This window comes from Penaeus chinensis, chromosome 36 (genome assembly GCF_019202785.1).
Source record: "Penaeus chinensis breed Huanghai No. 1 chromosome 36, ASM1920278v2, whole genome shotgun sequence".
Taxonomy (NCBI): Eukaryota; Metazoa; Arthropoda; class Malacostraca; order Decapoda; family Penaeidae; genus Penaeus; species Penaeus chinensis.
In genome coordinates, this window is record NC_061854.1 from 12,803,313 (window position 1) to 12,815,812 (window position 12,500).

The window sequence follows — 12,500 nt, forward strand, 5'->3', positions numbered from 1 at the left end:
TTCATATAGCTTTGTGTTAATATTTTAGGAGTATGATAGAAATATTCATAAATATCAATTACCGTTCACAACAATGCAATCATATTTATAAGTTACATGTGTCATACAGTAATTACCAGAAATGACAGAACGGGGGATAGGGGGAAGTTTACTGCATGGCTTACTTTTGTAAAACAGATGTTAAGTGTAGTGTTTTGTTTTATTAATGTAGCAAAGATACAGCTTATCTGCTTTGCCATACCAAAGTTAAATGTAAATCATTGTTATAATGTACCATATGCTTTTTATAAAATGATCTTGGGCACAATAGAAACTCATTGCATGTACTTCAGTCAGTAAATGCAGATATTCCTGCAAGTTATGGAGCGGTGTGTATTTGTAATACTCCAAATAATACTTATTAGATTTAGCCGTCTTTAGTGCTATTTTCATCTACGTACTAAATAAATCTTTTAATTGTAGAAACATTTAGAGAGAGAAAAACTGACATGTCTTCCAAAATTTACATTAAGTGCTGTAAATTCTACCTTTTTTTTTTTTTAATTTGTTTATCTCCCCTTGGTGCAATATTACAAAGATCTGTAATTAAGTACGAGATTGGTGTGAAATGCTTACCACTATTGGGCATTTTTTTCTTCTACAAAACTTTTTTTTTTTTTTTTTTTTTTTTATGTAGACCTGCAGCAATGATAAGTAGTACTCTCTATTATTATTCACTGTCATTATTGTTGTGTGTTTTGCTACTATGATTTGTATTATCACCATTAATTGTTCAGTTAAAGACATTAAATAAGATTAGATTTGCCAGAGTTTGAGTCATTTAAACACAACTCTTTTATAGAAGGTATACTTATGAAGTAAATTCAGGCAAGTTATTTGAATTTCAGTAAAGATATAAAGTTAAAGAATGATATTTACTTGCCCTAAATTATATGTTTAGAAATATAAATCAAACAAAAATATGATAACCTTTTTAGAAACCAATGAACCTATGAGTCTTTCAAGATGAATGTAATTTTTCTTTCTTCTGATATTTAAAATATGCAAGCTAGCAAAGATTACATTTGAGATGAGACTGTTTGGGCCAGAATGATATGCATAAGAAATCATGCTTTTGAGATATTAGCATTCAAAGAATTTTTATACTTCATTTTCCCATAGTGCTGAACCATAAGTTGATAATTTATTGCTGCTAAAAGATAGGACATGGTACATGATATTTCTCAGTCTGCTTCATCAAGTCTGTATAAACAAAACATCCTTATGTTGGCTGATAACTGTTGTATGGCATTAATATGATTAATAACTATCAATGACTTATAATTAATTAAGCTCTTTTTTTTCTTTTCATTTGTTTGACAATATGTGTTGCTTTGTATGTGCTTTTGTAAAAAATAAAATGTATTATTAAACTTTAACAAATTTTACTAAACTTTAAAATATAAAAGTCAAAAACACTTGATAAGTTGTATATCATTTTAAATTATAATAATGAAGTTGAGTTTCTTTCCTTCAAGCAATTCATTTTCAATCCATCAAAGGTCTTATAATTCTTTCAACCAGCTATAGTTCAAACGTTTCATTTGGTGTAACTTCTGCTATTATGGAACCCTTTTCTTTGTAGAATCTTCTTACAACTAATAACTCATCCTTAAAATTGACAATCTTTGTCTCTTCATTATATATTATGTCCAAAAACTTGACATGCTGAGGTTGCTTTAACTACAAAAGACTAAAACAAATATAAATTGTGTATAATTACCAGTACACTTACAATCTGAATTCTCCCTCAATTTCTCCCTTAATTTTATTTATTTAACATAGTAAAAAATATGTACCTATGTCAACAATGGATCTATTTATGAGAGAATCTAATAAAATCAACTTCAATATCAATTGACTTCTTCTTGTGGAACTTGTAGGTACTTGGGAGATCGTAACGTAGTTGAGCCAAAACCTGCATCTTAACACCCCAGTCAGCTGCTTTCTTTGTTATGTGGCTTCTTGTGGCAGTCTTATGTAGGCTGTACACTGCTGTTTTGGAGATGTCTAAAGCCACTTTGAGAAATTCCATGTCTGATCCATGATTGTGTTTGGTGCCAAAGGGTGGGTTCAAGACAACGGTGTCAAAAAACTTGTGGAATTTTGATTGATCTCCGCCTAATAACTTGACATCGGTTTGTATTAGCTCTATGGACGGGACCTCTAATTCCTCTAGATTTTCTTGGCAGATCTGAAGAGCGTCACTATCAATGTCAAAGCTGTAAAGTTAAAACATCTTTAAGAACCAAAATTTTGTAAATAACGATATAAAATTTCAGTCTTACCCACTGTAATTAATTTTTTATTTTATTTTATATAATATTAACAAGATTTACAAGCAGTATATTTCACTTTTACTAATTCTAACCAATAGTATCAATTGATTAATGCCACAGGCTGACTCGGTTTATTTGAATCAAATTACAAAATTTTGTATACATCTGCTTTTCTTTTGCTAATATTTTTTTACTAAACCAACTATGTATTAGATTATCAAACAGATCTTCAGAGAGAAACTTCCTTAATGCAACTCACAATATCACAAATACTACCTACCCAAAAGTGACTGAGGCACCCATCATGACTGTTCCAACTGCCAGCATTCCACACCCACATCCCAGATCAGCTACAACCTTCCCCTGCAGATCTCCAAATGAAGATTCCATCGTATGAACCATCCGTGCAGCAATGTGAGCTGGTGTTTCATACTGCTCTAGTTTTACCTTTGGATTTTCAAACCCAGTAATGTCTTGGAGCCAAGATTCTAGCTCCTTCAGTTTCATCATTTTGACAGGCAATTTATGTCACACTATTATAAGAATACGAGTCTGTTATTACAAACATGCACTTCAAATGAGCATCACTTCTTCCTCATAACAGACACACAGCCTTTCATTTTGGTTCAAGCCGTGGCAGAACTGGCAAGATGAAATTTCCAAAAGAGGAGTCTTGAGGAATAAAATACCCAAAGCTTGATGATGTTGCCTGGAGTAAACTGGATCGTTGACTGTTACCAGCAATGTGCCCGTCTGTTCCTGAGGACCATCCCTGTTGAGAAAAAGTAATGATACTCCAGAAACTTTTATATATAAATAGATTGCGATATCTTCAATAGTAGTAGTAGTAGTAGTAGTAGTGATAGTGATGATGATAGTGATGATGATGATGATGATGATGATGATGATGATGATGATGATGATGATGATGATGATGATGATGATGATGATGATGATGATGATGATGATGGCGATGGCGATGGCGATGGCGATGGCGATGGCGATGGCGATGGAGATGGAGATGGAGATGGAGATGGAGATGGAGGTGAGGGTGAGGGTGAGGGTGAGGGTGAGGGTGAGGGTGAGGGTGAGGGTGAGGGTGAGGATGAGGATGATGATGATGATGATGATGATGATGATGATGATGATGATGATGATGATGATGATGATGATGATGATGATGATGATGATGACCATCATCATCATTATCAATCATTATCAGACATTATCATCATCATCATTATCATAATAATAATGAGATGATGATGACTTCATATAGTTAATCTGTCTTACCAAGACACTGAAGAGCACAAGGGAAATTTCCAAAATGAGATTGGAACTAAAATGTTAGCTGTGTGCAATCAGCTGTATGGTACATACCCTTAATTACAATATGGGCATTGTTTGTATTTTATTTACTTCATAGTGACTTTGGATTTCTGTACATTAATTCAATCCAAGTGTTTTTCTCTCGACCAGATGAGATACTCATAGTTACTTACAGTGGGTTGCTGAGACGTAGCTGGGGCACTCAGTGCTTGGGAAACACCTTGTTTTAATATCATCTGCTTCTTCAACTGCAAATCTTCTAGAATTTTACGCTGAGCATTGCTATCTGTCAGTGGTGGGGAGTCATAATTCTTAAAATACCAATTTATAAAACCACCAAACTTTTCTATATTCTTTCAATTACTCTTTATATAAATTTCAAGAGAACAGAAAATAGAAAAGTCCCCTATTGGGCAGTGTCCCAGTCATGACAGATTAGCTTATTGAATAAAGTTTGTGACGTGGAGTTGGGGTTTTATCCTTTGGCAAGTGCATCTGGACTGTAAAGAATTATTATTTTTATAAAATTAAAAGTCATACTAAAGCACTGCTCTCATACTATAAAAACTATAAAGTAGGCTCTGTCCAGCAAATGCTCCAAATTGATGACAAGAACTACAGAAACAATAGCTGTTTGGAAGGCACCCTTGCCTCTATCTCCGCACCTGTCCGTACTTTGACAAACGGCCACGAGGCTTCTGCTAAACAAGCTGACAAGTTTGTAATGCCTCTGGCTGTTTATTCTCAAGTAAGAAGCCAGCTCAAGCTCCATATTGCCACTATCAGTTTGGATAGACAGCAGGCCTTTCACACCTATCACAGTATGCTTCAATGGAATTACTTTGAGGCAGAACAAAACCAATATAATTACATGATAACTTTTGTGTGATTGTATCTCTCAAAATTTACAGAACACCTATATCTATATATCAGCTTCCCAATTTAACTTTCCCAATTCTTGACAAAATGTTCATCACTTACCTCTACTATTAGCTTGAGAGGCCATAATATCAAGGCCCTCTCGCGTTATAAGACCGTCTTCTTTTTCTGAAAGCGGGTTCAAAGGCCCACATACAAAGACTGTCCCTCAGTGAGAAGAGTTTCAGGAAGGACTGAATCGGAGCAGCACCTCGCGAGTCGCCTGGTTTGTTGTCATTCGGATTTTCTTTACGCTCGTTTTTTTGTATAATCAGCGTGAAGGTTTCAATATTAGTGCATTGGGCGTTTCAGGGTTTGTTTGTTTGTTTATTTTGTCAGTGGATTCAAATAATAATAATAACCATTACAAACTTAATCCATAGTTGCAATTTACATGAACAAAAATGTTTGGGTGTGTACTCCAATTGACTGCAGACGGCTACTGGTAAACACAAAACTCGATTAGATAAATAACAGTAAGTTTGACTTTTTAAAGGGGAGCTTTTTAGTGAAGAACAAAAAAACAAGAACATTTGGTTGTAGATTCAGAGAAAAGATATATAAATCTCAATATATGAAAAAGTTCTTGATCTTGAAAGTATAAACATTGCATGTGGCGGAGTAATTCTCCGGTGTAGTTGTTTAATGTTGTAATAAGGTAATGATATGAACAGTGACCTCAACAGCGAAAACAAAGTCTATTAAGAAAATCACTCTAGGTAAATCGTACTACTATGTCTGCCAATTCACCACAAGTACTGGTGCCCTTGCCTCAATTGGCGCTATGGCAAAGGCCAATAAACCACTAAAATGATCTGGGTGAAAAAATGACGGTAATTGGTAATGAGTGACACACCCTCGAACGGCAGAGTCACAAAATCAGATTTGGGTATCATGCAAACCCTTAAATCCAAACTTAACTTTTCCTACCTCCTATTTATTCCCTAGACATAGGGCCAAGCCCCCCTGTACCCTAGCTTTATTAACACATCATGCCAACTGCCACAATGATTTTGTTATAGAAAATAATTGGTTAATGTTACCAAGAGCAATGCACAGAGTTAGAGGGAAATAGACACTGTCACGTTAAAGAGCATAAAAAATAGTCATAAGCAACACAGGTACATCTGCAGCGTCGTCACATTTACTGAGAAATGATAAAAATATCCTATTTGTCACTGCTCAGGGACTAAGTCCACAACACCCTCACCCAATTAGAGTTCTAATTTAGCATTTTCTATAGCTCCATTTTATGCATTTTATATAAGATGGCAGTTTCCATTCCCTCTCTCCCTCCCTCCCTCCCCCCTTCCTCTCTGTGCTTCACTCTTGGGAAAATTAACCAAAAGGGCATACTAGGTGAAGGTCAGCTGTACTTTGTTGGATTACAGAAGGTGGAGGCTCTGGCAATCTGAAGAATTTGGGTAGAACACACCTAATTCAGTTATTGGAGGGAAGGCCTCTTTTGGGAGCCATTAAAGTTTTATTTTTCTACTCGATAGACTTGTAGAATGAGTCAGGATTGAAAAGGAAAGGCTAAGCAGTAACATTGAAAGAATGTTTTTTATAAATTTTCCTCTTTACAATGGATATTCATGTTTTACAACTAAAACAAAACTGTGCAAGTCTTATGTATGCTGGTTGTCAAACAGTTTATTTGGTAATAGTTTTTGCATTATTACTAAGAGAATTTTGGATAAGAGGCCACTTTGGATATGCATAACATGATCTCATGTAATGATTGCAGTGGCAACATCATTTGTTTGGCAGCCCTACTATTAGAAGGTGAAGGGAAAGCCTCTCTACCTCCCTCTCCCCCTCTGTCTCTAACTCCTCTCTCCCCTCTCCCTCTCCCTCTCCCTCAAATGTAGTACTATTTACATAAACAGGAGGGTGAATAAAGACACTATATAAGGCATCAAATATTTTTTCCCTTCCCATACAGATGCTGCGGTCAGTCTCACAGCTGTCTGCAGCATGCAGCAGAGCAGCCTTCACAAATGGCAGATTAGTGGCAACAAACATGTGTAAATCATCTCTGCCCTGCATTAGATTAAATTCACCATTATTGTATCAGGCAAACCAGCTTCACACAGCACACTTGAGAAATGGATTGATTACAAAGAAGATATCAAGGTAAATTTGCTTTACTAAGGAATGTTTTAGTTAGTTTGCCATATTTGCAGCAATGATATTATATTTTAACTTTGTTACTACTTCATTATATTTTTCATTAATCCTTTTTTGGTTTGACTAATAAATACAATTCTGTATTTTTTCAGTCTTTTTGCCACAAAACCTGTGATACCTGCAGGAGTTCCCAGCCTCCTGATGCCCACCCCAGCCACATCAGCTGCTCAAACACGGACTGTTGTTAAATGGTCGTTGCAGAAAGGCAAGCGCAAGAGTGTGCAAGCCGTTTTGAAGCGTTTTAAAAGACTGGATTGGTAAGTTCTTTTTGTTTTCCCTCTTCCTCTCCCACCTCCAGTTTTTCTTCTTCTTCCTTCTCTTCTTATTCTTCTTATTCTTCTTATTCTTCTTCTTATTCTTCTTATTCTTTTTATTCTTTTTATTCTTCTTCCTCCTCCTCCTCCTCCTTCCTCCTCTTCCTCCTCCTTCCTCCTCCTCCTCCTCTCCTCCTCCTCCTCCTCCTCCTCCTCCTCCTTCCCCTTCCTCCTTCCTCCTCCTCCTCCTTCCCCTTCCTCCTCCTCCTCCTTCCCCTTCCCCTTCCTCCTCCTCCTCCTCCTCCTCCTTCCCCTTCCTCCTCCTCCTCCTCCTCCTCCTTCCCCTTCCTCCTCCTCCTCCTCCTCCTCCTTCCCTTCCTCCTCCTCCTCCTCCTCCTCCTCCTCCTCCTCCTCCTCCTCCTCCTTCCTCCTTCCTCCTCCTCCTCCTCCTCCTCCTCCTCCTCCTCCTCCTCCTCCTCCTCCTCCTCCTCCTCCTCCTTCCCCTTCCTCCTCCTCCTCCTCCTCCTTCCCCTTCCTCCTCCTCCTCCTCCTCCTCCTCCTTCCTCCTTCCTCCTCCTCCTCCTTCCCCTTCCTCCTCCTCCTCCTCCTCCTCCTCCTTCCCCTTCCTCCTCCTCCTCCTCCTCCTCCTCCTTCCCCTTCCTCCTCCTCCTCCTTCCCCTTCCTCCTCCTCCTCCTCCTCCTCCTTCCCCTTCCTCCTCCTCCTCCTCCTCCTCCTCCTTCCCCTTCCTCCTCCTCCTCCTTCCCCTTCCTCCTCCTCCTCCTCCTTCCCCTTCCTCCTCCTCCTCCTCCTCCTCCTTCCCCTTCCTCCTCCTCCTCCTCCTCCTTCCCCTTCCTCCTCCTCCTCCTTCCTCCTCCTCCTCCTCCTCCTCCTCCTCCTCCTCCTTCCCTTCCTCCTCCTCCTCCTCCTCCTCCTCCTTCCCCTTCCTCCTCCTCCTCCTCCTTCCTCCTCCTCCTCCTCCTCCTCCTCCTTCCTCCTCCTCCTCCTCCTCCTCCTTCCCCTTCCTCCTCCTCCTCCTCCTTCCCCTTCCTCCTCCTCCTCCTCCTCCTTCCCCTTCCTCCTCCTCCTCCTCCTCCTTCCCCTTCCTCCTCCTCCTCCTCCTCCTCCCCTTCCTCCTCCTCCTCCTCCTCCTTCCCCTTCCTCCTCCTCCTCCTCCTCCTTCCCCTTCCTCCTCCTCCTCCTCCTCCTCCTTCCCCTTCCTCCTCCTCCTCCTCCTCCTCCTCCTCCTCCTCCTCCTCCTCCTTCCTCCTCCTCCTCCTCCTCCTCCTCCTCCTCCTCCTCCTCCTCCTTCCCCTTCCTCCTCCTCCTCCTCCTCCTCCTTCCTCCTCCTCCTCCTCCTCCTCCTTCCCCTTCCTCCTCCTCCTCCTCCTCCTTCCCCTTCCTCCTCCTCCTCCTTCCCCTTCCTCCTCCTCCTCCTCCTCCTCCTCCTCCTCCTCCTCCTCCTCCTCCTCCTTCCTCCTCCTCCTCCTCCTCCTCCTCCTCCTCCTCCTTCCTCCTCCTCCTCCTCCTCCTCCTTCCCCTTCCTCCTCCTCCTCCTCCTCCTCCTCCTCCTCCTCCTCCTTCCCCTTCCTCCTCCTCCTCCTCCTCCTCCTTCCCCTTCCTCCTCCTCCTCCTCCTCCTTCCCCTTCCTCCTCCTCCTCCTCCTCCTTCCCCTTCCTCCTCCTCCTCCTCCTCCTTCCCCTTCCTCCTCCTCCTCCTCCTCCTCCTTCCCCTTCCTCCTCCTCCTCCTTCCCCTTCCTCCTCCTCCTCCTCCTCCTTCCTCCTCCTCCTCCTCCTCCTCCTCCTTCCCCTTCCTCCTCCTCCTCCTCCTCCTCCTTCCCCTTCCTCCTCCTCCTCCTTCCTCCTCCTCCTCCTCCTCCTCCTCCTCCTCCTCCTCCTCCTCCTCCTTCCTCCTCCTCCTCCTCCTCCTTCCTCCTCCTCCTCCTCCTCCTTCCCCTTCCTCCTCCTCCTCCTCCTCCTCCTTCCCCTTCCTCCTCCTCCTCCTCCTTCCTCCTCCTCCTTCCCCTTCCTCCTCCTCCTCCTCCTTCCCCTTCCCCTTCCTCCTCCTCCTCCTCCTCCTCCTCCTCCTCCTTCCTCCTCCTCCTTCCTCCTCCTCCTCCTCCTCCTCCTTCCCCTTCCTCCTCCTCCTCCTCCTCCTCCTCCTCCTCCCTCCTCCCTCCTCCTCCTCCTCCTCCTCCTTCCTCCTCCTCCTCCTCCTCCTCCTCCTCCTCCTCCTCCTCCTCCTTCTCCTTCCTCCTCCTCCTCCTCCTCCTCCTCCTCCTCCTCCTTCCTCCTCCTCCTCCTCCTCCTTCCTCCTCCTCCTCCTCCTTCCTCCTCCTCCTCCTCCTCCTCCTCCTTCCTCCTCCTCCTCCTCCTCCTCCTCCTCCCCTTCCCCTTCCTCCTCCTCCTCCTCCTCCTTCCCCTTCCTCCTCCTCCTCCTCCTCCTCCTCCTTCCCCTTCCTCCTCCTCCTCCTCCTCCTCCCCTTCCTCCTCCTCCTCCTCCTCCTCCTCCTTCCCCTTCCTCCTCCTCCTCCTCCTCCTCCTCCTCCTTCCCCTTCCTCCTCCTCCTCCTCCTCCTCCTCCTCCTCCTCCTCCTTCCCCTTCCTCCTCCTCCTCCTCCTCCTTCCTCCTCCTCCTCCTCCTCCTCCTCCTCCTCCTTCCTCCTCCTCCTCCTCCTTCCTCCTCCTCCTCCTCCTCCTCCTCCTCCTTCCTCCTCCTCCTCCTCCTCCTCCTCCTCCTCCTCCTCCTCCTCCTCCTTCCCCTTCCTCCTCCTCCTCCTCCTCCTCCTCCTCCTCCTCCTCCTCCCCTTCCTCCTCCTCCTTCCTCCTCCTCCTCCTTCCTCCTCCTCCTCCTCCTCCTCCTCCTTCCCTTCCTCCTCCTCCTCCTCCTCCTTCCCCTTCCTCCTCCTCCTCCTCCTCCTCCTCCTCCTTCCCCTTCCTCCTCCTCCTCCTCCTCCTCCTTCCCCTTCCTCCTCCTCCTCCTCCTCCTCCTTCCCCTTCCTCCTCCTCCTCCTCCTCCTTCCTCCTCCTCCTCCTCCTTCCTCCTCCTCCTCCTCCTCCTCCTCCTTCCCCTTCCTCCTCCTCCTCCTCCTCCTTCCTCCTCCTCCTCCTCCTCCTTCCTCCTCCTCCTCCTCCTCCTCCTTCCCCTTCCTCCTCCTCCTCCTTCCCCTTCCTCCTCCTCCTCCTCCTTCCCCTTCCTCCTCCTCCTCCTCCCCTTCCTCCTCCTCCTCCTCCTCCTTCCCCTTCCTCCTCCTCCTCCTCCTCCTTCCCCTTCCTCCTCCTCCTCCTCCTCCTCCTCCTCCTCCTCCTCCTCCTCCTCCTCCTCCTCTTCCTCTTCCACCTCCCCCTCTTCCTCCTCCCCTTCCCCTCTTGAAATAAATATTGGTCAGTGAAATCAAACTTGCGCCAATGAAACTACCACCTCAGCATTTTTGTAAAACTATTCTCTATTGCAGGGGAGGCCGAGGTATGTGGATCAGACCTAGACAGGGAGCAAATAAAAAAATGTGGAAGAAGTCGCAAACGCAGCGATTGCGAGCAAAAACACATGTATTTTGTAATGCCACACAGTCACAGATGCTCGATAAAATGGTAAGCCATGTTAATGTTCAATAATTGCATTACACCAAGTGAAAAAAGAACAAGAAAGTTGAATATACTGTACTTTATATTTCTGTATGTTATTGCCAATAAGTACTGTTGAAATTAGAATTGATAGTTTCAGAGATTTCTTAGCTTTATTGTATTTAATGTTATGATATAGAAGTACTAGTTTTACAAGGACACAAAGATATGTGCAGAAATCACTTTGAGATCTCTTTTTGACCAACAGGTGTGCCGCTATTGGAAGAAAACCCGTTATTATCCTGATGATCCATTTAGGCCGTACCTTCATCGTGACAACTTCAGAGCATCAAAGTCACGACCAAAAGAATTCTTTTAAAGCATTCACCAGCTTAGTGTAGGTTGAATATATGAAATAATAACTTTATTCAGAAAAAAAAGGAACAGGAATGTACTACAATTTTCTTCTCTGATGTTTTGTACATAAGAATAAATAATTTAAAATTGGCAATTATTCTTTAATTAAAAATGTCCTACTATATATTCACTTATTTTTACAATTCCTTGTTAGTTATGAGGATATTAAATATTTTGGTGAAAATTCTCAATAATTTATTTGGATTTACTTTGTTCTATTTCTAATTACTACATTCACACAGTGTATAATTTTTATTGGTCAGCATTTACCATAGCACACATAAGGTGCCCTATGGTATCCACATTGCATTGTATGATGCGCTTGATACGCTCTGTATAGATTGGGGCCATGGGTGGTTCAGGAATACGTTGATACCCTGATGGCAGTTCACGCCATCTGTCAGGAGATGGGGTGTGGTCCCGCATATACATCCATACATCCTGGAGTATGCACACAACTTCATATGGTGCTAAAGCTTCTACCATCTGAGGTAACACTTTCAATGGACCCGGTAGGAACTGAGCTGTAACCATTACCTCCAATAGGTTTCGAGTTGCTTGCAGTGCTTCTGGAGCTTGTTTTGCTGCAGCCAGAGGGAACGTGTTCCAGAAAGCTGTTAGAGCAGCTGTGAGAGCACGAACAAGAACAGAACAGTAACTTAGTGCCACACGATTTCTGGCCACCATGTCTATTAGAGCCCATGCTACTGGGTAGTCTTCAAATGTTTTCTTGATTGCAAGATCTCTTTCGAAAGTAAATTTTATGTATTCTTCTGGCCATGGAAATCCATTAAACATTATATCAGAAGATATCAACTCAACCAAAAGAAGAGCAACAGTAGAAGCCCCTTCAGCACCAGCCTGAGCTGCACAACAGATGCTGAGTGTATTGAGGAGTAACTGTGTATGAAGCCTCACAACATCAACTGGCAACGGTGTGAGAGGTTGTTTCTGACCAATTTTACCATTTCCTATAATTCCCATGTGGAATATACTTGTATGAGACTGGGGAGCCTTCACCCACGTATCAAACTGCCGGTTGGCATTGATCAATTTCTCTCCGGTAACTTCCTTGATCTCAAGCTTTGCATGATTTAAAGCACCAAAGAGGTGGGCACACTCTGGCCTGAATACACCTTCTACCAACAATCTTATGATCAAGTTCTGAGCAAGGGAACAGTGGGCTAGCTGGCCCAGTACACGTTGACATCTTCCAACAGCAGTAGCTTTCTTTGTAACATTTTTTTCGTGCAAATTACTGAAAAAGTAAAAAACAATAGCATGGCTCAAAGACATAACATGACTCACTGGTAAAGGCTTTTCTAGAGGTAACTGACATAAAACTTGAACAGCTGCTGTGCCCACTTTGGGATGATTTACAAGTTCTGATAAATGAGGAATATTCAGTAGCAAAGCTTGAGTGAGTGTTGCATGAATGTGTGTTCTTTCTTTGTGTCCTTCACTCAAGAGAGTCTCCAAACTGCTCAGAGCTGTGAGAATGGCAGAGGATCCA

The 12,500-nt window shown here is 43.5% G+C and overlaps 3 protein-coding genes across 4 annotated transcripts in view; 1 reads left to right on the forward strand and 2 right to left on the reverse strand.

The window, feature by feature from the left end:
• Nucleotides 1-547: 547 nt before the first annotated feature.
• LOC125044597 (rRNA N6-adenosine-methyltransferase METTL5-like) lies at nt 548-4,759 on the reverse strand. The gene is made up of 3 exons (XM_047641340.1): nt 4,629-4,759; nt 2,599-3,090; nt 548-2,261 (listed from the first exon to the last, which is right to left on the reverse strand). The coding sequence occupies exons 2-3, from the start codon at nt 2,826-2,828 to the stop codon at nt 1,856-1,858; spliced, it is 636 nt and encodes a 211-aa protein (XP_047497296.1). The 5' UTR covers nt 2,829-3,090; nt 4,629-4,759; the 3' UTR covers nt 548-1,855.
• A 139-nt stretch (nt 4,760-4,898) lies between these two features.
• On the forward strand, nt 4,899-11,081 carry LOC125044598 (39S ribosomal protein L35, mitochondrial-like). Its single transcript, XM_047641341.1, has 5 exons — nt 4,899-5,041; nt 6,511-6,701; nt 6,848-7,012; nt 10,462-10,597; nt 10,839-11,081. The coding sequence occupies exons 2-5, from the start codon at nt 6,511-6,513 to the stop codon at nt 10,947-10,949; spliced, it is 603 nt and encodes a 200-aa protein (XP_047497297.1). The 5' UTR covers nt 4,899-5,041; the 3' UTR covers nt 10,950-11,081.
• Nucleotides 11,082-11,167: 86 nt separating this feature from the next.
• Nucleotides 11,168-12,500, reverse strand: part of LOC125044596 (integrator complex subunit 5-like) — an 8,196-nt gene continuing 6,863 nt past the window's right edge. For both annotated transcript variants that reach the window (XM_047641338.1, XM_047641339.1), the window contains exon 3: nt 11,168-12,500. This exon is cut by the window's right edge and continues 1,331 nt beyond it. In XM_047641338.1, coding sequence (XP_047497294.1) covers nt 11,240-12,500 — 1,261 coding nt within the window. In that variant the 3' untranslated portion in view covers nt 11,168-11,239.

What these genes read in the sequence shown, in the direction of transcription:
- LOC125044598 (XM_047641341.1), top strand. Translation starts at nt 6,511, where the DNA reads ATGCTGCGGTCAGTCTCACAGCTGTCTGCAGCATGCAGCAGAGCAGCC. An exon ending in ATTACAAAGAAGATATCAAG is followed by an intron (nt 6,702 to 6,847) that starts GTAAATTTGCTT and finishes GTATTTTTTCAG; the next exon opens with TCTTTTTGCCACAAAACCTG. An exon ending in CGTTTTAAAAGACTGGATTG is followed by an intron (nt 7,013 to 10,461) that starts GTAAGTTCTTTT and finishes TCTCTATTGCAG; the next exon opens with GGGAGGCCGAGGTATGTGGA.
- LOC125044597 (XM_047641340.1), bottom strand. Translation starts at nt 2,828, where the DNA reads ATGATGAAACTGAAGGAGCTAGAATCTTGGCTCCAAGACATTACTGGG. An exon ending in GGTGCCTCAGTCACTTTTGG is followed by an intron (nt 2,262 to 2,598) that starts GTAGGTAGTATT and finishes TTAACTTTACAG; the next exon opens with CTTTGACATTGATAGTGACG.